The 25901-nt window shown below is 38.5% G+C and overlaps 1 protein-coding gene across 6 annotated transcripts in view; it reads left to right on the top strand.

Annotated features, from left to right (window-relative positions):
* Positions 1-25901, top strand: part of MARCHF1 (membrane associated ring-CH-type finger 1) — a 470123-nt gene that overhangs the window by 258131 nt on the left and 186091 nt on the right. For all 6 annotated transcript variants that reach the window (XM_074951096.1, XM_074951094.1, XM_074951095.1 and 3 more), the window contains one exon: positions 21031-21170. In XM_074951096.1, the coding sequence (XP_074807197.1) occupies positions 21069-21170 (102 nt within the window). In that variant the 5' untranslated portion in view covers positions 21031-21068. The remainder of the gene's footprint in view (positions 1-21030; positions 21171-25901) is intronic.

Genomic DNA, 25901 nt, shown 5'->3' with positions numbered 1-25901 from the left:
GACACACAGAAAAGGGAATAGAGGCTAAAAATCTTTTTTTCCATCTCTAAGATTTTTTAAAAGTAAATACTTTAGCAGCCAAGAACTATATACATTTTTTTAACCCATGCATCCCCTCTCCCCCTCGCTCCTCCTGAAATGTTGTGTTTTCTAGTTGGCTGGGCTGCAGTTAAATTTAGCTTTTAAAATAGATGTTAAAATTGAATACAGTCCAGCCACCTACAGATATGGTGTTTTTAAATCCAGGATTTTGCTTCAGGCTCATTTTGCAGTTGTTCATGTTCCCAAATGTAAATTTGATTTCAGTGGGACTACTCACCGAGTAAGGGCCTTTTTCTGCAAGTTATAACTGTTGATTTTTTTTACCTTTCAGACAAATATTTAACAAATTTGTTTTGAGCCCATTTGTTCAGCCATTTAAAAAAAAATGAAAGCAGTGAGGAAAAATATTATTTTGATTTTCTCATTTTGTGTGTGTGTGAGGTTTTTCCCCCCTTGAATAGCTCCAGTGCCTAAATGGTAGCAACTTGAAATGTGTCAGATATTCCTAGGTTGCTGATCTGACTTTTGGTGGTCTGGTAAAAGTTGGTTGAGATTTGTCCTAATTATAAGGGTTTAAAAATGTTCTTTGTGTGTGCTTACTTGGATATTGCAGTGTGGACACAACAGTCTGATAGTACGTTCACATGTATCTGTCTTAGGAAAGTTTGTTGGAAGTACTGGGTATTTCTCTGCATACACTGAAAGAAGCAGGGCTTGAAAGGAAATGTCCGTTCTTACCTTAGATGAGAGAAGTTTTCAGATAAAATACTACTTTAAGATTGAGTCAGTGTATTGTTAACCTTAATGGTAAATGACTGATTTAAAAAAATAGAAAAATCAAAGCACAGCAAACCTAGAGAATTTAGAGTTAAGATTAAACATTAAAGAGATTGAAAATGATCATTATATAAATTAAAAAACAATCTTCACTAGCTACATGTAGGTGGCCCAGTAGATTTGGGTTTTCAGGAAGGCTTTGAATGAGGAAAGGATAATGGTCCTGTGGACCATCTCAGAGAGAGTATCCGATATAGGAGTAACATTGAAGAACGTCTGATGTATTTGTCAGAGCAGCACTAGAGGGAATTGAAAGGACAAAACAAAAAGTGTCAGAGTGGTAAGTAGAAGGATGGAATTATGCAGGGTCTTGAAGGCAATGGCAAAATACTTGAAGTTGCTGCAGTGGAGAAGGTGCAGCTAATTAGGCCTTGATTCAGCAAGGTACTTAAGCACAGGGCTAATTTCAAGCATGTGAGTAATCCTACTTCAGTCTCTTTGCTGAATTGTAGCTTTAAACAGGGAGGTGACTTGTTCAGAATGACAGGCAAGGAAGCTGAGCTTAGTACAGACCAATGAATGGCATGGAGGCCAGAAAACAGAAGATTGTAATGGTAATGCAACATCTCTGGGTGGATTCTGAGCAGTAGGGTTGGAAACCAGGGTCTCTGGATCTAAAAGCATGAGCTTCCACTGCCTGATGTATTAGATCAAGGCTGTAGTATACTCATAAACCTTTCTGTGTAGCCAGCCACTAATGGGAAACATAGTTCCACACTGTGTAAGTGTGTCTTACATAATAATCAAGCCTTAAAGTTGTTCCTTCAGTGTTAAACCAGGGTCTAAACGTTATGGTTTCTGTTATTGCTAGTATGACTAATATTGTTGCTTTCACTGAAATGGTCATTGTGAGCTGTTGCAGGTTTAGAATTAGTAGTTGTAATTTAAAACTTCATGATCAAATGTGTTGATATCAGACATACGGGAAATGCTTAGAAGTTCATCTTACTAGTGCATAATTTAGATTTCAGGTAAACTGTCAAATATTAATGGATAAAAGACCATTTTATACCCTATTTAGGGGCTTCAGTTGGCAATAGCAAGTTGTCATCTTTCTGTGTGTTTTTTTTCCAAAGAGTGTAAATATTTTACAAAAATATTGCTTTTTTGGTTGATATCGTAAAATGGTTTATGCTAGGAATGGCACATGCTAGGGTATTCCGGTAAATGTGAGACCCACCCACGTGCCTCAATAGTTTATGACTAAGGAGTATGCTGCTTTTACAACAACTGTGTGCCCTGGCTTGTTTTTATCTGTCAAAACAAAAATGTAAAATTGACATTTAAAGTGGAAAATATTTAGTAAAGAATAATAGGTTGGAGCTATGCTGTTTTTGTTGCTTAATTGCATGGGTTGGAACATTAGATATTCAGACTGCTCCCTCATTCCTTCAGTCTATTTTATAAACCATTACAACAGCAATAAACTCTGGCTGCTTAATGATTATTTTATCCATAATAAATAGTACCTGCAATGAACTTGCCCCTAATAGTGCGCAGTACTACCATATGTTGTGCCTGAGGTGAAGTTCAAGGCATTTGGTGGGGCATATATGCTAGTGAAATACTTTATTTGAACGTTCATAGACAAAAAATTCAAAGAGATGGGTGTAGGACTCAGGAGATAGACACCTTTGAAGTGAGTGAGAAGAAAGCAATGCTGTTTGCAATCCTACTGAGCCCTGAGGTCTGGTATTATCACATTTACCGTCTTTACACAACATATTAAATATCCAGAAACAGCTGCTAAGGAATTTTAGAAAAAGGTCCTGTCTTATGGTATCATCAAGGATTAATTGGATATGTCAATCAGCTGCTAATAAATAAACTGAGTGTTGAGCCAAGTTGAGCTGGTGTAAGTTGACACAGATCCACTGAAGTCATCAGAGACTTTGGCTCTACATGTCTAAACTTATGTATTAATTCAGACCAAATAACAGAGATGTTAAATAATGTTACCATTTACAGTAAGATGGCAAGATGATTTCCAGTTAATGCAGCAGGGGTCGATTTAGCGGGTCTTGTGAAGACCCGCTGAATCGATGGCAGAGCACTCTCTGGTCGACCCCGCTGTTTCACCTCTCTGAGAAGAGTAAGGGAAGTTGCCCAGAGAGCGTTTCCCACTGATGCAGCTCAGTGAAGACACCAGGGTAAGTCGACCTAAGCTATGTCGACTCCAGCTATGTTATTCATGTAGCTAGAGTCGTGTAACTTAGGTCGACTTACCCTGGTAGTGAAGACAAGCCCTGGTCTCACAAACTTACTGAACCACTGGCAGTTATTTCTGAATAGTCTTGGAGAACCAAGGAGTTACTGGAGGATTAGGAAAATGCAAATATGAAACTAAGATTTAGTCTCATCCAAAATCCACTGAGACAATAGGAGTCTTTTGAATGACTTCAGAAAACTATGGCTCAGTCTTTAAACCTTTCATTATGGTACTGATCTTCTAAAAACAAGCAAAACGTTCAAAAACAAAGCCCATGCCAGCCAGCCAACCAACCAATGAAAAAAACCCGTAAAAGAATTGGCCTGAGGGGTACATAGATACCTATATATTGTAAATAATTTCAGGTGAAATAATGGAACAAATATTGGGAACCTATAAGCACCTAACAGAAAGTAGAACTATCTACAGTAAACAGCATAGTCATTTTTCTCTTAGAACAAATGACTAGAGAAATGCAAAGACGGAATATGGTGGATTTAAAGTAATCTACAGTGTCCTGGTTAAAGGAAAAAGTGAGTGTCATTTAAAAAAGACTGTCATTCTAGAATCCTAGCCCTTTGAAAATAAATCTTTTTTTTTTATTTCAGTTATCCTAGACAGAAAAAAAAAAGTGAATACAGGAATGATGGACCTTCCATCTCCTTGGGTGTTGGCATCTCAGCTTCATAACTTACTCCAGCTACCAGCTGAAATTAGCCAATGTAGCAGCAGAGCTAGTGTGACAGCCTCCAACCTTTGCACATCTTGGCTTGCCGGGATGGGAAATGGCATGTGAAGAGATCCTTCACCAGATTTAGCCAGGGAGCTAGAGAGCGGCCCTTAAAGGAGGAGAATAATGAGATTGAGAAATGGTACGTTCTGGTGCACAGTTTATAGACCCACCATTGTATGTTTTCTTCATCCACAGCTTCACTAAATCCCAATATCTCTTGTCAATGATCCATAATATGGACTCTTTTGCATGCTCTTTGTTTTGGAGAATTCCATCTCTACTAAATCTAATTTTACAAGCACCTTGAAATTTGGCCCATACTATTAATGCATTTCACACTGTGCTTCACAAAATCTTAATTCCAATTATTGACACTGTCAAATGAATTGAAACTGGCTGAAGGACACTAAAGAAAGAGTAGTGATAAATGACAATGTACCAAATTGTAGCAGGTGTCTAGTACCACATCTTTATTAATGATCTGCAAAAAAGATAATCACTCAATCTGTGAAAATAAGAATTTGAGTAAATCCCTTTCTACTTTCTTCTCCAAAATGCAATCAAAATTGCATTTAACAACATAAATTTTTTGATACTTCAGGGTTATTTGCAACTGTGTATGTCTCGGAGGGTGGGAGGGGCGGGGAGGGTGGAACAAAAGAGAGAGGCAGTTACTAAGCAATTCTTTACTGTGAGATGTTTGACTTATTACATGCAGTTCCCAAACAGATAATCTGGTCTAAACTAAAAAGTTCATATTCTCAACAGTTTAGTATCTTCAGCTTTCAAAATTCACACTATACAATTCAAAATAACAGATTGTGTCATTTAGAAACAACTTGAGGAGGGGACACTGGTTTACTCCCTGTCCTTTTTTCAGACAGGATGTGGGAAAACATGACTGGCTGTTGACATGATTGTGTCGGTGTTGATAGGTAATTCTCATCTGGTGTGAAATTGTTTGGCAGTAGCCAAGCCTCTCCAAAGGAGCTTAGTGCTTCTGCGGCTTGGCCTCAAACTCAAAATAAACACCTTCTGAGTGTGCGGGAGCACAAAGGTCATTGACAGGTCTTTCTTCTGAGTCATAACTAGGGCTATACCGCTAATGAGGTTAGGTATTGAGTCAGAAGTATGATGAGAGCTAGTAGGAAAACCGTCAAACACTCATCTCCACGTGAGGGAAATACTTAGAAAACAGTAATGCCAAAAAAGACAGAATTGGCAGTGGACATCAAAGCAGATATGAGGTTACAAGGCAGTATCACAACTGGGAATAGCAGTACTGTTTTTGGCTACATGCATGTGGTGTTTAGATGCTGCTTGTAATTATTTGAACTGGGAGCACTGGCTGTTGGGAGTCTGAAAGGACGGGAAACAGGAAGGAGGCGGGGGAAGTTGAGGAGGCGGAGTAAGAGCTACCGAGGATGCAGCAGCAGCTTGGTAAAGAGGTTTCTACTTTAAAAATAAAGCCCTGTTGAAGTTTGTTAGTACCTTGCCTGGTTGTTACAACAATGCACAAATGTATCATGTCACAGGCCCCATTAGTGTCCTTCCCAGTACATCACTGGTGAAACCAAACCTAGACTATTGCATGTAGTTCTAGGTATTTCAGTGTACCAGAAAAATGTTGGTAAACTAGAAACAATTTAGAGGAGAGGAAAAACAATGAATATAGGGCAAGGATAATTGATTTATGCAGTGAGAGTAAAAGAAATAAATATTTACATTAGTAATTATTTGTTTAGTTTTTGACATTGTACAAAGAAAAATAGACTAACTTTGTCTAAAATCCCATCTAGTTAACTTGCCTGAGTGTATATTAAGGTGGGTAGGATAAGTCTGTAAGTATTTTTAATTTCCATGGTCTTTCAGAATTCAGTGGTTTACAGTGATTGACCAAGATTCATGTCCTGAGAAAATCCACATATGGACTTTGTACAGTCAGTGAGTTTCTTCACAGGCTGAGCCCTGCACCTGCATTGTGCCCCAGTGATTTCAAGGAGTCCATCCACGCAGAACTATCTGCAGAAGCAGGGCCTAAGTATTGATTTTTGAACAATGCACCACTTCCCCACCTCTTCTGTGGGGAAAAATACTAGAATATGTAACAGCAAGATCTCATCCAGTATAACCAAGTTTTGATCTCACCTGAAATGTCTGAAAATGCAATGCTCTCAGAAGGAAAATTTAAGTTCATTCTCTATGGGTTTTTCAGGATGACAAATACATTTTCTTAACATCCATTCATTGGACCTGAGAGGTGCAGAGCAGCTACGTCTTCCCATTAGCTTCAGGAGAATGGGCTCAACATCTACTAGGTCAGGCACATTATGAATAAACATAATATTACTTCCAAAGAATGGGCATTAAGGCGAAAAGTTCTGTCTGAGGGCTTATTCCGGAATAGTTATTCCTGATTAATTCCATGTCTGGACAGTTGTATTCTGGAATAAGTGTGTCCTCAAATGGAGTTAATCAGGAATAGTTATCAATTTTAAATGTACACCTACCTTATATTGGATTAATTTTCATGTGTAGACAAGCCCTGAGAAATTTAATCTTCTGTATTTAGTTTGAGTTTTAATTAGGTAAACAGAAAAGAAAAATTGAATCTGTTAATGTTAGATAACTTCAGGGAAGTAGAAACAGTGGCTGTGAGAATGTTTTGTAACATTCTTAATTTTATTTTACTTTTTTAAGCCATTTGCTAAGTGTTTCGCCCACATCATTTCCCAAGTTCATCCACATTTGGGTTGCAGCTGTCACAGTTGTTTGTACTAATTGGATAAATGTGCACCCATACAGCTAATAGGAGCCCAACTAAAAATGCATGACAATTGTGATAATTTTATGCATAATTACAGGTGAACTTTGCATACATATTTGTACGCATAGGCGCCGACTCTGTGGGTGCTCTGGGTCTGGAGCACTCATGGGGAAAAATTATTGGCAGCCAAGCTCCCCTCACCCCCCGCCCCCTCCTCCCCTGAGCGCGCCACCACTGTCCACTATATAGGTTTCTATTTAGCCTATAAAAAAGGCACATCAGTTGAAGAAGTTTGAGTAGTTTATTGCATATAACATAATGGGCTAAAATCAGCTCTGCCATAATCAGATACATCTCTCATTGATATCAGAAGGTGCAGCATCCACATATATTAGGGAAGAATTTGGTCTGAAATATGTAGCCATTAGGTTGTTAATATCGATATTATCTCCCTTTAGCTAGGCGTTGTTTCCTTCTGGGGATTGCACTAAAGTTAAGAGTGCAATAATGATGCTAGAGGTTTTACTGGGAAAGGGAAAAGACCTGAATAGTTTCTATTAAGTGTCACATGAGATGAGACCAAACCTAGACTATTGCATGTAGTTCTAGGTACTTCAGCGTACCAGACACTGCATTCTAATTTATAATTGATTTGTTATACAAAAAAATATGTGCTCAAGAAATGTGAGGACAGATCTGCCCACATTTTAATGTTCTCATGCCTTCATTGTAACTGGGTTACATAAACTCTGAGGTAAAGGCTATTCCTCTCTGAGTAAGATTGTAAGAAAACCTGTAAGAATCTCTTCTCTTTTCTGATAGACTGGCTTTAAAGTATTTTAGAATGTAGGTAGGTAAAGAAAAAAATGAGAATTAGCTCTGTATGTTAAAAAAAATTCTGACTTACACTAGACCGTCTGTGCATATCACTGCTGTTTCTGCTATGTGTGTTTTTTCATGCAGTATTCCTCCTATAAAGACCACTTTTAACTATCTACTTTAGTATGTGTTTCAATGTGTGTACACACTTTTTGGCATGTTTGATATGAATCAGAGTGTCACTGATTGTGTCCTTAGCATGAGGGAACCACTCATCTTCACTTCAAGGTGAAACTTGTGAACAGGGAGAAAGACACTGAAACAGAGCAGATAGAGTCAAAGAAAATCAGAAGAATACTGAGACCATTTTTAACCACAAGAAATAAAATGATTGTTTCCCCAAACTTCTTATTTTGATTTTTGATTTCACCAACTGAACTGTGTCAAGTAATTAGTAGATTTGATCCAGTCCTTAGCCAGATCTCCCAACAATTTTTTCTTTCTTCCGACCTTCTTTTGAAGAAACTTCTTTTAAGTTAATCATACTTTTCAAAGTATGGTTTTGTTTGTTTAAATTGATTAATGGCAAGTTCCAGTATCAAAAGTTCTACTAGTGATCAAATATTACTAATGAATCCCAATTATTTTGGACTCCTACAAATGAGGGAATTAGGTGTTTTATCAGCTATCCAAAATAAAAGCTGAACTGGTATTTAATTCCATATAACTCATTTCTTAATTCTCTGAACTCATAAGTCAATGAATACAGATGTGCTATTTAGTATTAGTTGAACAGCTATAGAAAGCAGGGATCAAAAGAGTGACTTTCACTGAAAGTAAACACAGGAATTAAAAAGAAAATCTAGAAACAGCAGCATTGTGGGGTGTCAGCTTAGAATATCTTGAAATGAAGTTTGATTTCTGTATTAATTACATGATTGGTGCTGGTACACTTTGGACCATGTTCCATTGCTTTTTGTTTCCCTCACATTATCACATATTTTCCATGAGTAAGGTTTGCCATTTTGTTCTATTGTGTAAATTAAAGGGGGTGGAAATGTTAGGCTGCTATTTAATAAAGTGGCAGCAGGAATTAGAAATAAAAAAGCAATATATAACAAAAGTGGGGAAAAAAGGAAATATATAGTAGTCCGTATAAATTGGATGTTTTTAAATGCAGGACATTGATAAGGAAAGCTAAAGATGTCAGGGGAAATAATCATGGCTGGCAGGGCTACAGACAATAAGAGGGAGGTTTTTTTAAAGTATATTAGGAGCAAAAGAAATCCTAGCAAATGGTATAGGCCCTGGAGATGGACAAAATCGTAATGGTGATGCTGAAAATAGAGTGTTCACTAAATATTTGTGTTCTATATTTGGAAAGAAGCAGGATGTAGTGTGTGTATCACATGAGGATGATGAACTACTTTATAGTCCATTAGCAACTAAGGAGGATGTTAAACAATATCTACAAGGCATAAATGTTTTTAAATCATCCAGCCCAGATAACTTGAATTGGCTGAAAAGATGTCTGGCTCGCTGATGTTAATTTTTAATAAATCTTGGAATACCAAGGAGATTCCAGAAGAATGGAAGAGTGATCGTATGACTGCACTGCAATGTAAGACCAGGGTTAATAGAACTTGAGTTAGCAGACTCTGGATTTGTTAATTAAGGCCTGAGCATCTACATTCATTTGTAACCCCTGGTTAGGAATTGTTGACCCCTGGGTTCCAACCCTGGGCTCCAGCAAATACACTGCATTATGCAGGTCTGAGACTAATGACCCATATCCCAGACTTCCTAGTGCCCCTCCCTCAAAATTTGGCCACTCTAGCCCTTTGTTTGTGGAGTAGTGTGGGAAAACTTGACTGTCCACCAAACTTTGACTGTCCAGAGGACAAAGAAAGTTGGCTCGTAGGATTGTGGGATACTTCTGGTGGACTCCAGAGCACGAGTCCAGTGGGGCTACTTCTACACCTCAAAGCACTAGGGCTTGAACCTGGGGTCCCAGCTCGACTCAGGCTCAGACCCTCCATGTCTGTGGGATCCTGGATCCAAGCCCTGGGTTAGCATGATTTGCGTGTAGAGAGAGGGTGGGGTGTAGGCTTAAGCTTGAGTTTGAATTGTGGGCTTACATTGCAGTGTAGAGAGATTCTTAGCATCGTACCAATATTCAAAAAATTCAGTGGAATTTTTCAGGTAACCATAGGCCCATTAGACTGGGCAAAATAATGGAAATGCTGATATGGGATTCAATTGAAAAAGAATTAAAGGATAGGAATATAATTAATGCCAGTCAACATGATTTATGGAAAATAGGTCTTGTCAAACAAACCTAATTTTACTCTGTGATGAGATTACAAATTTGGTTGAAAAAGGCAATTGTGTCAATGTAATATACTTAGACTTTTGTAAGTCATTTGACTTCGTGCAACTTGAAATTCTGATTAAAAACTTAGCAGTACACAATATCAGTAGAGCACATGCTAAATGGCTTAAGAACTGGATAACTGACAGATCTTAATGGGGAATCGTCATTGAATGGGTTTGTTTCTAATGTAGTTCTGCAGGGGAGAGTACTAAGCCAACATGTCAACATTTTCATCAGTGATCTGGAAGTAAATATAAAATCACTGCTGATTTTTAATAAATTGTGGATGACACAAAGATTGGCAGAGTAGTAAATAATTGTGGGGATAGGGCAGTCATACAGAGCCACCTGGATTGCTTGGTAAGATAGGTCAATTCAGGTAAAATGTGTTTTTAATAAAGAAAAATTCAAACTTATACAGTGAGAAACAAGGAATGCAGGCCATACCTATAGGATATGTGTGAGTGCGGGGGCGGGGGACCTAGCCTAGAAAGCAGTGACTCTGAGAAGGGTTATGGGATTATAGTGGATAAATTCAAAATGAGTTCCCAGTGCAATGCTGTGGTAAAAGGGGCTAATGAAATCCTTGGATGTATAAACAGGGAAGTACTGAGGAGGAGTAGGGAGGTGATTTTTGTCTCTGTATTTGGCATAGGTGAGACTATACTGGAATACTGCCTACAGTTCTGGTGTCTACATTTTAAAATAGATGTTGCAAAATTGGAGAGGGTGCAGTAAAGAGCCACAAAAATTATTCCAGAACTGAAGAAAATGCCTTGCAGTGAGGAACACAAAGAGCTTGATCTGTTTAGCTTATGAAAAAGAAGACTGAGGGGTGACTTGATTACAGTGTACAAGTACCTTCACTGGGATAAAATACCAGATAGTAGAGGGCTCTTTAATCTATCAGAAAAAGGCGTAAAAAGAATCTCTGGTTGGAAGATGAACCCAGAGAAAATCAAATTGGGAATAAGCACACATTTTTGACAGGGAGGGTGATTAACCACTGAAACAAACTAGTAGGGGAAGTGGTAGATTCTCTGTCTTTAAATCAAGACTGGATGCCTTTCTGGAAGATATGCTTTAGCCAAACATATGTTGTTGGGCTCAATACAGAGGTCACTGAGTAAAATTTAATGACCTGTGACTTACAGGAGGTCACTAGATGATCTAATGATCGCTTCTTAAACTTTGGTTTCAGAGTAACAGCCGTGTTAGTCTGTATTCGCAAAAAGAAAAGGAGTACTTGTGGCACCTTAGAGACTAACCAATTTATTTGAGCATAAGCTTTCGTGAGCTACAGCTCAAACTCTGTGAATCTATTAAATATTCAAGCATGCATCTTTTGGAGGCATTTTTGATTACAAAAGGAGATGGCTTACCTTATGTTTTCAATGAGACTGATCACATGCTTAAAGTTAGACACGTGCTAAAGTAGCTTGCAGAATTGGGGTCTAAGGTGGTATCACTACTGACTAAGTAAAGGGATTGGAATCTGGCCTACGTAGTTTTTTGTTTTTGTTTTTTGTTTTATGTAGGATACAATTCCTATTAAGATGCAACATAACGGAAAAGGGGATATCTAGAAATCTGTTGATGTAAAGCCAGGTTTTTATTTGCAAGAATGTCTCATCAGTATGTACTACCTGCTTCATATTTAAAGTGATGTTATGGAGCAAATGAGGAAGAAGAGGGTATACATAGGTTTCAAGCTCATTGCACAAAGTAAGTCTGCTCTTTATGCAATTGGAAATGTCCCCAAAGACCCATGCTACAGTATTTTTTTTTAAATAACATACCATTTCCATCCATTATAAATTACATGACAGAGCCAATGGGTTAAGTAGATGTTTGAAGTTAGGTATGTGCTTAAGTACCTTGCTGAATCAGGGCTTTACTCCCCAAGTAGCCCCAATGGTATTCGCCCAGAGCCAGGTACTAATGATTGTGATTGAATGTATCACAATCAGATCCTTAGTTCTTAAAGAAATCAATTCATACTTAACAGTGCAAAGCAGTTTGACATACAGTATTCTGTGTAAGGAAAACTAGTTTGGCTTGACCAAACTATTTTGATAGATCATATCTCTGTGGGTATTTGATATTTTATAGCTGTTCTGACCATTCTCAGTGTGATTTATTTTTGTTGCTGGCAACCTGTGGTAATTTATTTGCTTATTCTTTATCTAAACATAGAAAGTAGCCATGAAGAAGGTAACCAAGGGTAATTCAAATTTTCTGGGGCAGTCATCCATTGAGGCCACTAAAAACCATATTAAGGAAGAAAGGAAGGAATTCTGATCTTATCTACATCTCAAAAAAGTATCCTTCATTTGGAGGATCAGTTGTTGTACTGGGGCTGTCATTAGGAGCTTAATGTTTATCAACGGTTACCACTGAGGGTATCTGGGTTTACTACAACTAATTCTTCTAATTATAAGAAAATTCACTACAAAACTGTACTATGGGATTTAAGGTATTACAAAACTATTGCTGCGTGTTGCATGAATTCACAATAGTGACTGTTGTCACTGACACACTGCATTAGTGAGATTAAAACTAGAAATGATCTTCAAACCTGAAAAATATGATTTCTTTTCAGAAATACAGGGCTGGGATTCACTGTTATGCTCTGGCTGCTTTGCACTAACTCCAGCAATGCAAGGCAGTCTAAACCAAGATTAGCTAGCTAGTTAAGTAAAATGTATGGCTGCTGTATGTCACCAGAAAGGCGCAATGCAGCTGGAGCATTTTAGTGAATCTGGCGAATTTTATTTGAGTCAATTAGAATAATGTGTGCATGAAAGTCAAGGAATGGTAAGGTGCAGGCTATAGACAGGCATAACCAACAGGTACTGTATTGTTCGCATATGGTAGCACAGCCAGTTCATCTCAGTATAGATTTAAGACACAATGTTGCAGCCCTGGGTCTCTCTGGCAGTCTTTTTTAAGTGTGCCAAGTCATGCAGTATGTTTGTGTGCTGGGCAAATGCCTTCACACTGATTGCCAGAGGGAACGTTACAATGCAAAGAAGGGAGCCATTTAGCTTATGCATGGAATAACACTGTGTGTGTGTTTCATTTCCTAATGTTTTAAGCCATTCATAACATCTCACCAAGGACTGAAATAGCAGCAGCCTCTGATATATTTTGTCTTAATTCAGCCTTTGTTAAAATGCCTACATCTAATTGTAATCCTGAAAGAGGTGTGTAGTTTTTTTTCCAGATTAGACAAACATTGATTTTGGCATGTTAGGCCTTGTTTCATATACATGCTAATTAGTCTGAAATACTACTTTCTCCTTAAGATATTTAAATCACACTCGTAGTATACTCCTGGGGGAATTCTGAGCCAAAAAGTTAAAAATTCTGTCAAAAAAATAAAAATTCTATGCACAATATTTTAAAATTCTGCAAAATTCTGCATATTTTATTTGTCAGAATAACAATATAATCATGCCAGTTTCAATTATTTTGGTAACTTATTTCAAAATACCTGCCAGCAAGTATGTCTGGAAGAATACAGACAAAAATAGTCAAGAATTTTTTTTTGACACATAAATTCCTTACGAGGCATATTAATACAGAACTGTGAGTTATAATTTATTGAAACTATAGTACAGAAACTTATTTCTCTTTAGCCGCAGTGCAGAGACTTGGGGGAGTCAGAGGTAACAGAGGAGCTGAGGGGGAGGGAAGTAATTGCTGAGAAGAAGCCTGGGAGTGAACCTGGAGGATTGTTGGGTGTGGCTGGGAGAAGTATGGAACAGGTTTTTTGCGGGCGGGGGGATTGTTAGGGATTTGGGGAGCCTCCCCAATCAGACCACAAGCCTCGCCCATTCACTCAGGCACATCTGACCTTGTCCCCGTGTGGCGGCCCTGCAGCCCCCTCTCATTCAGCTCCTGGCTCAATTCTGTCAACCCACTAGCTCCTGAGCCCATGCCCCAGTCTGTCCCCCCCACTAGCCCTTCTGAGCCCTAGTCTGTGACCTCCCCCAGCAGTCCCAGTTGCTCCGCTCTGTCCGTTCCATGTCTCCTCAGCTTGCCCTGCTGTGAGGAACGCAGCCTCTCCGCCAGCTGGCTGCGTAGAAGCCCCCAGTGGGTGAAAGGTATAAATGCAGCCCCGTCTCCAGCAGAATCTATATTCTGCCAAGAAAAAAAATCTGTGAGGGATATAAAATCTGTGCATATGCAGTGGTGCAGAATTCCCTCAGGAGTCACAGTGTAGTGATTTTAAGAGAGATACATTGTACACTGAACCACATCTGTGGCCTGTGTTTTATGGTCTTCTGTCAGTTCCGTCAAGGTCCAAATTCCAAGAGTATATAGTTGTGCACTGTAACTTTGTTTCAGTATTTCCCAGACTATATTATCTTTGAAGTTTATCTGTGATCATATACAAACTGTGTATTGTGATAGATAGCTTGTGTGTACCTGTGTTGTGTAGATTTGTATTTTCAGGCTGAATTGGCATCCTAAGCATGATGAGTACATGACTCCCTAGAGCTGTTGGATTTTTCCTTAATCCCATACACTTAGGAATCCCTGGAAAAATTCACTCTGGTAGCACTTCCACTAGGTATTCTTACAGAGTTGGCAGATGATATCAGTATAAAATGACCCTATGAAGTGTAATGTGGGCAGGGAATTAATGCCAAGGTAACTATCTTAAAACCAAGCAATATAAAAGCTTGATGAGATATTATTGTAACCTTAGCCAAAGTCAGACTAAAATAATTGTTTATTAACAAAAATAACTGAATTTTAGCCAGTTACATTTCACAGAATACAGAAGTTCATTAGTCAAGTGCTGCTTGATTTGAAATGAGCTTTCTTACCTAAATAAATGACCCTCCTTGATGTTGTTTACAACATAAGGTGTTTAAAAAGGCTTTGATCTCATACATAATTGTCATCCTTTTTGAGTATGCAGAGACAGATAAACTAGCATAATTTTTGTTTTTTAATAAATATTTTATTTTTCATTCTTGTGTGAATTCGGCACTGACAAAAGTGATTAACTCCTTCAGTCAAATTCCTTCTTAAGGCCCATGTTTCCATAGAACCTCACTAGATTTGTCTACTAATCACTGATGTCTTTGTATATCACCACATGTGAACTTTGCTCTCGTATTATTGTAAGATCTATAGAGTAAGGGCCATGTCTTAGTCTTGTAAAACTGTGTGTACATTGACAGTGCTTTATAAATAAGGATATGGTATAGTCTGGGTTCTTATACCTCTAGCAAAACAACTATGTCCAAGGCCAAGTCCTCTCAAGAAAATTTGAGAGGACAATTGAACAAATTTGACAGTTAATTGATACAAATAATTGTTCACTATTAAATAAAGTCCATCAAAAACACTTACTGTGACATAAGTATTCATGGTGAAATCCTGGCCCCACTGAAGTTAATGGGAGTTTTGCCATTAACGTCAATGGAACTAGGATTTCATCCCAGATCTCCAGGGTTGAAAAGACTGCATTAAACCACTGAGCCACGACACACATGCAATTTTCTTATGAGCTATCTGTATTTTGTATTTGATAAAGCCATACTTAAAGTGCATTTGTTTGCCAAAGCACTAACATTAGACTGTTAAAATGATGGATTAAAACTATTTTGACTAGGCTATTATTTTTCCCAGTATGGCACTGTATAGTGTGCATATGCTTTGTGTGAAAAGACAAATATAGGGCACGATTATGTCTCATTTACACCTATTTTGAAGCTACAGTAATTCCGTAGATTTCAGTGTAATGTAACTGGAATCAAAATGTATCTAATAGTTTGATTAATCAGGCACAATCTTTATTATTTTAAGATGTGAGATAATGCTGACATAGAGTCTTGTGAATTTGAGCCTTTAGATAATGAAACTTCCAACCTAGTTCTGTGATCTGACCCTAAGAGAACCCCTGCCGATTTTCATCTTGTCTTAGTAATAAAGAAATGTATTATATGCATTTGTACTTTTGCTCTCTTTGGTTTGAAAAATAGTATCAGACTGACATCCTGAAACAGGACAGGATAAGTTTAACATTAAGTTTCTTAGGGCATGGCTACACTTGCAGATGTAGAGCGCCTTGAGTTAAGCTAGCCTTCGTAGAGTGCAGTAGGGAAAGCTCTGCCATGTGTCCACACTGACAGCTTCCAGCGCACTGGCGTGGCCACATTTGTGGCATTTGCAGTGGCATTGGGCGTGGTGCATTTTGGGCAGCTATCCCAGCATTCAAGTGACTGCAACGTGCTTTTCAAATGGGGGTAGGGGTGGGGTGAAGTGTGACAGGGAGTGTGTTGTGTGTATGTGGGGGGAGAGAGTGGGTTTGTGAGGAGCTGAGAGCATGTCAACATGCTGTCTTGTAAGTTCAGACAGCAGCAGACCCCTCCTCCCCCTCCCCCTCTCTCTCTCACACAGCATTCCACACTAATGGTTGCTTTGTCTCAGAGCAGATAAGCAGCTGGCTGTCAGAAACGGAGCTTTCAAAGGGCATATCCGGATTCCTACAGTGATTTAAAAACAATGAGAAGAGTGACCACTTGACTTAAGGGGATTATGGGACGTTTCCGGAGGCTGATCAGAGCATAGTAATGCAACACCTCGTCCACACTGGCGCTGCGGCGCTCCAGCGGGGGCACAGCAAACATTATTCCACTCGCCGAGGTGGAGTACCAGCAGCTCTGTAGCTGCGGAGTCAGAGTGCTCTACGCGTGCCTTGCCAGTGTGGATGGGTAGTGAGCTAGTGTGCCCGGGGCTCCTTTATTGCGCTGAAACTCACAAGTGTAGCCAAGCCCTTAGTGTAGTAAGTAAATAAATAAATAGTGTAATAAGCTTAGTGTAGCTTATTAAAAACAAGTTAAAACTTAGTTTCTGTGATCACTAGTTGTGTCTCAGTGCTGCTTTCTTAACACACGTTTATTGACATTGTGGCTAGACTGTAATTAACGTCAATGTTTAAATACTAGCCTTGTAATCTACCTTTGAGATGGTGACTAATGTATTTAAACTGCCTGCTTTCCTGGCTTTTGTAAGTTTTTGTAGCCAAGGCTGCAACCGTGTAATGTGTCAAGCACATAGGGTAAGATTGTGAACCCTGTCAAGCATCTACTCATATAGGTAGTTCCATTAGTTTCAGTAGGACTACTCATATGAGTCACTGTTCTCCACTGGGAATTAGGGGTTCATGATCTGGCCTAGAGTGAGGGAAGGCTAGTGCCTCAGGGACCCAGCCACCAGTCATTTTATTGCTCTTAAGTTTTTTCAACTTATTCAAGCTGATCAGATAAGATCTACGTGCTTAGCTCTCTCTCACCACTATATAAATATGTTCATGCTCAAGGGCTCACTTTTTTGTTTCAGCTTTTTATATCACTCAGTACGCTTGGCCATTTATTCAGTGTTTAATTTGTAATGAAAGAAGTGCTGGGGCTCAAGCAATTAGGTACCAGGGCTCAAGCAATTTTTTTTAAACTTTAATAACTGACATGGCAAGTCCAGAGAGGCTGGGGCTATGAATTGCCAAGCCTAGAGGTGCCGGGGCTCAGGCCTGGTAAGCCCTGGCACAAGTTAAGCACTGCATTTATTAGTTGAAATCATGATAACTTTAAAATAAGATCTTGATGGAATGGCTGTGGGAATGAACAGCTTTGCCATTTACTTTTCTCCTAATCTGATCATTGAATTGCTCAAGTTGTATATGAATAGCCAGTGGAGTAAAGCTTTTTTTCTTTTTAAGTGACCATTTAAACTTCAGCAAAGGGTCAAATGTTATTTAGACACTTGGTAAACAGGGCTTCATGGATACAAATCTTGCTTCATGTTTACAATGACACACAATAAGTGGAACAGTGAACATTTTGGAACTGTTGAAAAGATTAAAAAAGTTGGCCTAGCTGGGACTTAAAAATGTCTGTGTACAAGCATTTAGGAGACCATAGATCTTGGGTCTAATGGACAATGAAGATTTCTGCCTCTACATCACTCTCTCAAATCCAATACAAGTCCACAGTGACTAGTTCTGATTAAAGAGGAATATCAGCTGAATCAAAAAAATTCAGAATTTTGAAATTTTTGTCATGAAATGAAATGTTAAAATTTAAACATCTTATATAAAAGGAAAAATTTCACCAATTTCAAATTGAAAACTGTCAAAAGGAAAAACATGAAACAATGAAGCAATTTGGTGATCGATTCCTACATTTCAGCCCAGAGGATAAATTGTAAGATAGGCCATTTGAGTTTATTTATTCAGTGCATCTGTGGGTAGGGGATGGAGAAAAGCCGGGTTGTTCCGAGGCTCCAAGGATGCATGTACGTATGTGGACACAGACACAAAATGGTTAATCAGCCAAAGAAACAAAATCCATATTCGTGGTTAGAGGGGCATGGCCGAGAAGTCCTAGATGGGAACCCCACTAGCAAATGATTCAACCCACATTGTGTAAGGCTTGCCCAGAATCCCCGAGAGACTAGCCAAGGGACAACCAATTTTAATGATCAGAGGAATTAAAAACAGCCCTGAATCCATTCCCTCTCTCCAGAGATTGGTGTAGAAGGGAATTACAGCTAAGCATCCTTATTGGAAACCGCACAGGCAAATGATCAGTCACACAGTGCACCCCAGACCAACCTCAAGTACCATTAAAAGGAGAGCAACAGTTCACCCTCTGGCACATGTAGGTCAACAGAACTAATTGCATTGTCACCCAGTAATTATAGGTACCCACGTCCAATCACAAAACAACACATGGCGCCATGTGACAAAACTCGGTCATTAATCGGGGTACGGCGTGGCAAAACATTTTTAATTGTTTTTTAAAAACAATCTTAAAAACTATACTGAAAATACAAGAAATTTCAAAGCAATCAAGATGTTTTCACAAAACAATTTTACTTTCCCTCAAAACAGCATTTTTTGACTAAATTATTGTTCTTTTTGTCAAAATTTTTGACCAGCTGTAGTAGGAATCAAGATTTGCTGCCGTTCCAAAATTGCTTGGTGAGCAGTGTGACCGGTATCTAGAACACCAGAAAATGGCATCATACATAACAACAATTATTAGCCTTACTGCATTGTCGATGAAGGCTTTAGAATGAACATGAACACTATGGATGGTCTTTTCATACCAAGAGGTAGTTTTCCCAGACTAGAGTTTGGGGAATGTTGACAGGATAGTATGGGGATGATTGCATTATTGCTGCTCATCCTGAACCTATTCTGTGTATGAATCCTTCAATCTGGTGTTTGGATAGGCACTAAAAATAATTTTTGGAAACTTGGAACTCAAATTGTCATTTTTAATTATCTAATATTTTAAGGACAGCAGCTGTTTATGCACCTGTAGACTGTTTTGATTGTTACATATTTTACCCTTTGGATTTAATAATAATTTGTGCACAGGACTGTATGGTTGCATGTTACTTTAAAGACACAAAACTGTGCCAATTTCATGTTACTTTTGACATTATTCAAGAAACATGATTTAAAATGGATAGCTTGTTATAAGACTTAATCCTGCAAGATGCTGAGCACTCTGATCCAACACAGCTCTTAAATAATACATATCTGTAAGCATGTAAGATTAACCAGTGCTTAAATGTAAGCAAATGGGTAAATCCTTTGCTGGATCAGACTGCTCATACTTTGAAGGACTGATCGCTAAAAGAGTTTACAAGAAAGATTTTTCTCTCACTAAAGTGAAAATGGATTCGACTAAATACATGTTACATTGATTAGATGAATATTTTATATTAATACTTTGCATTTCATGTGATGATCTCAACACACTTAACAAAGATTGGTAAGTATTATCATGCTCAAAGAGATTGTGATTTACCCCATCACAAGTAGGACAGAACTACAGCTATTACCCAAGTGTCTTGACTTAATTCCATGCTCTAACCAATAGAAAAATGCTGCCTCATTCATTTAATTCTTTTAATTAAGCATTAAATAAGGCAGAAGGTTTGGGAATGGTAATACCAGGATATGTGAATGCCAGCAAAATATTATGTCTTGAGATCTATTCTTGGACAACTGGTAGGTCAATAATTAGAACCCGAGAAGTGTGAAGATATAATCGTCGGCAGGTAAATCTGATTTACCTATTCATCACTTAGATACTACAGTGATTAACATTATAGGGAAATCTAAAATGGATAGAATTACACCCACACAGAGTTTTCTTTGTTGTTAAGAATGCAATTCTTTTAAACATTTTGGTCTTTATTTTCATGAAAGGTCTTTATCATTTCCCCATTTACATTGTTCAGATCCATTTAATTCAAATCATTTCTCATTAAGGGTAGTAATAACTCATCAATCTGTTAGCAAAAGCTTTTTTTGTTACTTTTCATAATGCTATAGAATGGCCTATTTTAAATCCTGAAATGTTATAAACCACCAGATTGTTAATTGCTTCAGATGCTGTGAAAAATAATTACTCCAAATTATTTTTGATATTTAATTGGCAGTGTAGTGATTTAACTAAAGACCTAACTATACCATTTCAAATTGGGCAATGTGGTGGAAAAGTAGATTGTAAAATTTTACAAGTGAAAATATTACATTTCCTGTAGACTTTTCACATTTAATAGAAAACTACCACTGATGGATCTCCAGTTATCTCCAAGATAAAAATACAATGTTCAGTCAAACAGCGCCAATATAGCTAAAAAAATGTGAGGTACAATTTCTGCTCCATACAGGTTATGTATTATATATAGCTAATGTATCTAAAAGAGCATGTGTGTTGATATTTTTGCTATTTGTAGTGAAAATTTCCCTTCCTGTCTGATGCAAGTTGTTCAGGCTGAGAAAGTGTGTGTGTGTATGTTCACCCAGTTGATTTATACTCACTTTGCTGCACACCTTTAAGGCTCCTGGATGAAATTTGATATCTGTTGATTGTTTCAGGCAATGTGGGAGCCATACGGGTAATACCATTCTCACAGCTTGGCTATAATATAATTCCTGAAAACAACCTCCCCTAGAAGGTGGCATGTTTCAGCAAGAGATATTTTTAATTTTAGATAAGGGAATTTTCTGGTACTGAAATAGTATTAGTGCATGTAATACATATCATAAGTATAAAGTTCTCTTTCGTCTGCATGGTTTATTTCAACTACACTTTTTTCTGTAAAAAATGTTTATTACCTTGTTTAGACACAGTCTAAAGCGCTGTGTAAAGGCATGCACGCAACAAACTTAAAGTGTCAATGTTTCAGGGAATGTAAATTATTTTCAGAATTTCAGAAATTGAGAAGGGATAAGTGGAAGGAGAAAATGTTGGGCTGGTGTCAAGCGATAGCTCGTAACCCTCACAGACTCCCAAACATCACAAGAACACCCGAGGTCTCAGGTGATGCTTCACATACCTCTACCTTGGTGAGTGAAAAGTTATGTTTCATGATGGTATGCAGATGAACCTCAAAACTGCTAAAATAAATTTTAAGAAAAGTAGTGTTTGTCATTCATCTTTTTATATTTGAATCAGTTTGGCATCATTTGCTATTTTTGGTTTTTCACTTGCCAGTTTTCCCTCTTTTCTGTCATGCATCGTCCATTCCATTTTTCATGCCACAATCTTCATCTTGTCTTAGTAATAAGAAAATGTCTGAGATAAACCTGTACTTTTACTCTCTTTGGTTTGAAAAATGGTATCAGACTGACAAATCTGCCCCACTGTGACTTGATTAAGGTCTGCACCTGCAGGTATTACTCATACAAGTAGACCCATTTAGGTCAGTGGACTATTCATACAGTAAAGACAATATAGGTTGCAGAGTCTGGCCCCTAGCCAAATGGCTCTAGCACCAATAAAAATAGTTTGGGTATTCAGTTCTTTTAAAACTGTACTGAACACTACCTGTCTATTAGAAGAGTATTGAGTTGAATATTTGATACACTGTGGATGAAATTTTAGAAATGCTTACAATTTCTCTTTGCTAAAATGGAAAGAGGACACTAGCTGGAAGCCCAGTTCCTGATGCAAAACAAGACCTGGCTCCTGCTGGATATGAATAGTGTTCTTTGCTGGCAATGAATCCTCTTAAATCAACTTATTTTTTCCCCCTTTTTATTTAATGCACTGTGGTTGTAGGTTTATTATTCAAAAACTTTGTAACAGTTAATTAAGTTTAAAATGAACATGTTAAGACTTACATTTGTGACACTCTCTCTCCAAGATGTTACAGTATGGTATATGCATTAGTTACGTGAAATTGAGTGTTAAATTGGCCTCCTTTGAAGTTTCATTCAGTCTTTGTCACTTGTTTTGACTTGGGCATTTATTCTATGAAGACACTTCTCTTTTTATTGAAATTCCTATTGTAACTTTTGCGTTAATGTGATGGAGAATTGCTCCTTAAGGGAAAACAAATGATTTGTTAGTTTTCCCACTTCAGGAATATTTAACATTTTCAGTGTTTTACATGAGGCAGGCATTTCAAGTCAAGCATTACTAAAGAGTTGTCAAGAAGAAACATTAGAACAGGGAACCAGAAAGAAGAGAACAGTTGTCGAAACATGGAGCTGACATCAAAACAGAAAAGCAAATAATTGTTTAAAACCAAAGGAGTACTTGTGGCACCTTAGAGACTAACCAATTTATTTGAGCATAAGCTTTCGTGAAGTGAGCTGTAGCTCACGAAAGCTTATGCTCAAATAAATTGGTTAGTCTCTAAGGTGCCACAAGTACTCCTTTTCTTTTTGCGAATACAGACTAACACGGCTGTTGCTCTGAAACATGTTTAAAACCAGGTTTCTTTACAGAGGCATGTGGGAGGTGCTGGAGGAGGAGAGGGAACATACAGAGCTGCAGCAAGCTACATAGCAGAGGTTCAAATTCTGGTGAAAAAGCCCCTTTAGGGTTATTTAACCTGGCAAAGTTCACTAGTTTCTTGGCATTCATGTACTATATTATGTTGGGATGAAAAGCAAGCCAGATAATTCCAGATTGTTATACTTAATGTTTATATAATTCCAAAGAATTTAAGATAGTTATATTTGGAGATGAAAGGAGAGAGGAAGAGAGAGTGAGAGAAAAACAAAACTTGTGAGCCCTGAATCCTATTCAAGTGTGTTTCCCCTTCACTTTGATGGCGGTAATATTTGGTGAACTCCAGGTGCTAAAGAGAATTTACCCCACCACATAACTTAAATGCATGAAAATCTGTATTTAGAGCCCAATTGTGTCCTTAATTCCTGTTACAGTTGTTATCAATTTGAATATCTCAGAGCAAAGCACTACGGTCAAGCAGGCAGCAGTTGGAACTTGTAATTGGGAGGTCTGGATTATATTTCCAGCTCAACTGATTAATGATAGCTTGAGGGGCCAATGAGGTTAGCTGGCACTTATTTATTGTATGTATCTATTTATAATTATTAAAAAATTACAGTGGTATATATCTATATGAGAAATGTATATGTCTGTAGATCTAATTGTATCGTACCCTCCCCCAATCCTTTTGTGGCCCTAAGCACCCGGTATTCACACCTACTGCAATGATTTTTGTACAAAAGATGCCTTGTGCAGTGTCATTTGAAAACCAATAACACACTTGTAAATAATATAATTGTAAAGTATGTGTAAGAATACTCTGTGTGAAATTATGGATGACTCACTAATAGGTAACTAAAAGGTGTTTAGACGAGACATGTCAGGTGGAGTTGGTAAACAGGTTTCTCTTAATAATTAAAAAAAAAAAAAAAAGGAAAGAGGCAGATGCCTGAAATCAAGCGGGGCCCAAATTCAGTGGGTTATTCACTTGTGTGGGGGATTGCAGCAGGCAGAGATAATTTGCATAGTAGTAACTACCAGCGAGGAAGGAACCAGCATGGAGACTTATCTTCCAGATCTCATGGCTCTTCTACTCACTATGAACTAATCAACTTTATCTGCAAGTACCTTTTAGAAGAACACATTTTAAAGATTCACTGAACTAAAAAGAGGGGGGGAGCAAACCCCTAAGTTATCCTTCTTTCACTTTAAAAAGATAAAGAAACCCAGCAATTTGATCTCTGTGATGGATCCTGGCTACGCCAGCCAATAAAAAGCTGGAGGGAAGACTGTGGGTGAGAGAAAACATTTTGAACAAAGATTGTATCTTGCTAGATTAATTGTTGGACTTTTAGATGCATGTTTTCTCTTTTATTTGCTTGTAACTATTCCTACCTTTATTTCTTTTCTTGGTATAGACTCATAGATTTTAAGGCCAGAGGGGACCATCATAATCTAGTCTGACCTCCTGCACATTGCAGGCCACAGACCCTCACTCAACTGACCCTGTAATAGACCCCTAACCTCTGGCTGAGTTACTGAAGTCCTCAAATCATGGTTTAAAGACTTCAAGTTACAGAGAATCTATCATTTAAACCTGCAAATGACAAATGTCCCATGCTTCAGTGTCTCTGCCAATCTGACCCAAAGGAAAATTCCTTCCTGACACCACATATGGTGATCAGTTAGATCCTGAACATTAGGACAAGGCCCACCAGCCAGACAGCTAGGAAAGAATTCTCTGTAATAACTTGGAGTCCTCCCTGTCTAGTTTCCCATCACTGGCTGTTGGAGATATTTGCTGCCACTAGTCGCAGATCAGCTGAGAGTCAGGGAAGGGAGAAGGAAGCAGCTGCACATCAACAAGCCTTGGAGCAGAAAGAAAACCCAAGAAAAAGAGAAGGAAAGGCTGTCTGCCCAGAGCATAATGGATAAATAGGGTCAGATCCCACTATCCCCAGGTACTCCCACCATCCAAGGAATGCTCAGCTGGGATAAGCTGTGCTGTCATAAATAAAAAGGGAAGGGTAACCACCTTTCCGTATACAGTGCTATAAAATCCCTCCTGGCCAGAGGCAACGTCCTGTTACCTGTAAAGGGTTAAGAAGCTCAGCTAACCTGGCTGGGACCTGACCCAAAGGACCAATAAGGGGACAAGATACTTTCAAATCTTGGGGGCAGGGGGTGGGGAGGGAGGCTTTTATTTGTGCTCTTTGTTTATGTGGTTGTTCTCTCTTGGGACTGAGAGAGGCCAGGCAGAAATCCGTCTTCTCCAACCCATCCTAATCCAAGTCTCCAATATTGCAACCAGTATAGGTAAGCCTGGCAAGGCGGATTAGTTTATCTTTTGTTTTATGTGAATTTTCCCTGTGTAAAGAGGGAGGTTTATTCCTGTTTTCTGTAACTTTAAGGTTTTTCCCAGAGGGGGATCCTCTGTGTTTTGAATCTGCATACCCTGTAAAGTATTTTCCATCCTGATTTTACAGAGATGATTTTTACCTTTTTTTTTTTTTTCAAATAAAATCCTTCTTTTAAGAACCTGACTGATTTTTCCATTGTTCCAAGATCCAGGGGTTTGGGTCTTTGATGATTTTGTAACCAATTAGTTAAGATATTATTCTCAAGCCTCCCCAGGAAAGGGGGTGTGTAGGACTTGGGGGGATATTTTGGGGGGAAGACGTCTCCAAGTGGGCTCTTTCCCTGTTCTTTGTTTAAAACGGTTGGTGGTGGCAGCATACTGTTCAAGGACAAGGCAAAGTTTGTACCTTGGGGAAGTTTTTAACCTAAGCTGGTAAGAATAAGCGTAGGGGGCCTTTCATGCAGGTCCCCACATCTGTACCCTAGAGTTCAGAGTGGGGAAGGAACCCTGACATGGTGGCAGAGTGGTGGGATCATTTTGAACCAGAGATCATTTTGAATCAAAAGCACAGACCTGAAGAGGTCTTTTTTTAAGCTGAGAGCAGCTAGAGGGTTTTCTGTCTATTTGGAGACAGAAGTGTTAGTTTTTTTTACAAAGGGATTTTTCTTTTTTGAGCTGGAGTTTTCTCTACCTAAAGGCAGGGTAGCTAACCTCCTGCAGAGAAATTCACAAGTTTTTTTTTTCCCCCTAACTCTCGGGTATAGCTAGAGTTAAGCACAAGAAAGCAGGAAAATGACTACCAGTGAAGCAGCTAATAAACTAGAGCTAGCCAGATTCGAAGCTGAAGAGAAACAAAAAGAGCATGATAGACAGAGGGCCTTAAGGTGCTTGGAGATGGAGGCAGAGGAAGCTGCCCACAAAAGAGCTATGGAGGAGAAAGAAAAAGAGAGGAAGCATGCAGTGGAGATGGAGCAGGCAA

The sequence above is a fragment of the Natator depressus genome, chromosome 4 (assembly GCF_965152275.1).
Source record: "Natator depressus isolate rNatDep1 chromosome 4, rNatDep2.hap1, whole genome shotgun sequence".
Lineage (NCBI taxonomy): Eukaryota > Metazoa > Chordata > Testudines > Cheloniidae > Natator > Natator depressus.
The sequence above is the reverse complement of the archived record's forward strand: the minus strand, read 5'-3'. Positions and strand labels throughout refer to the sequence as shown.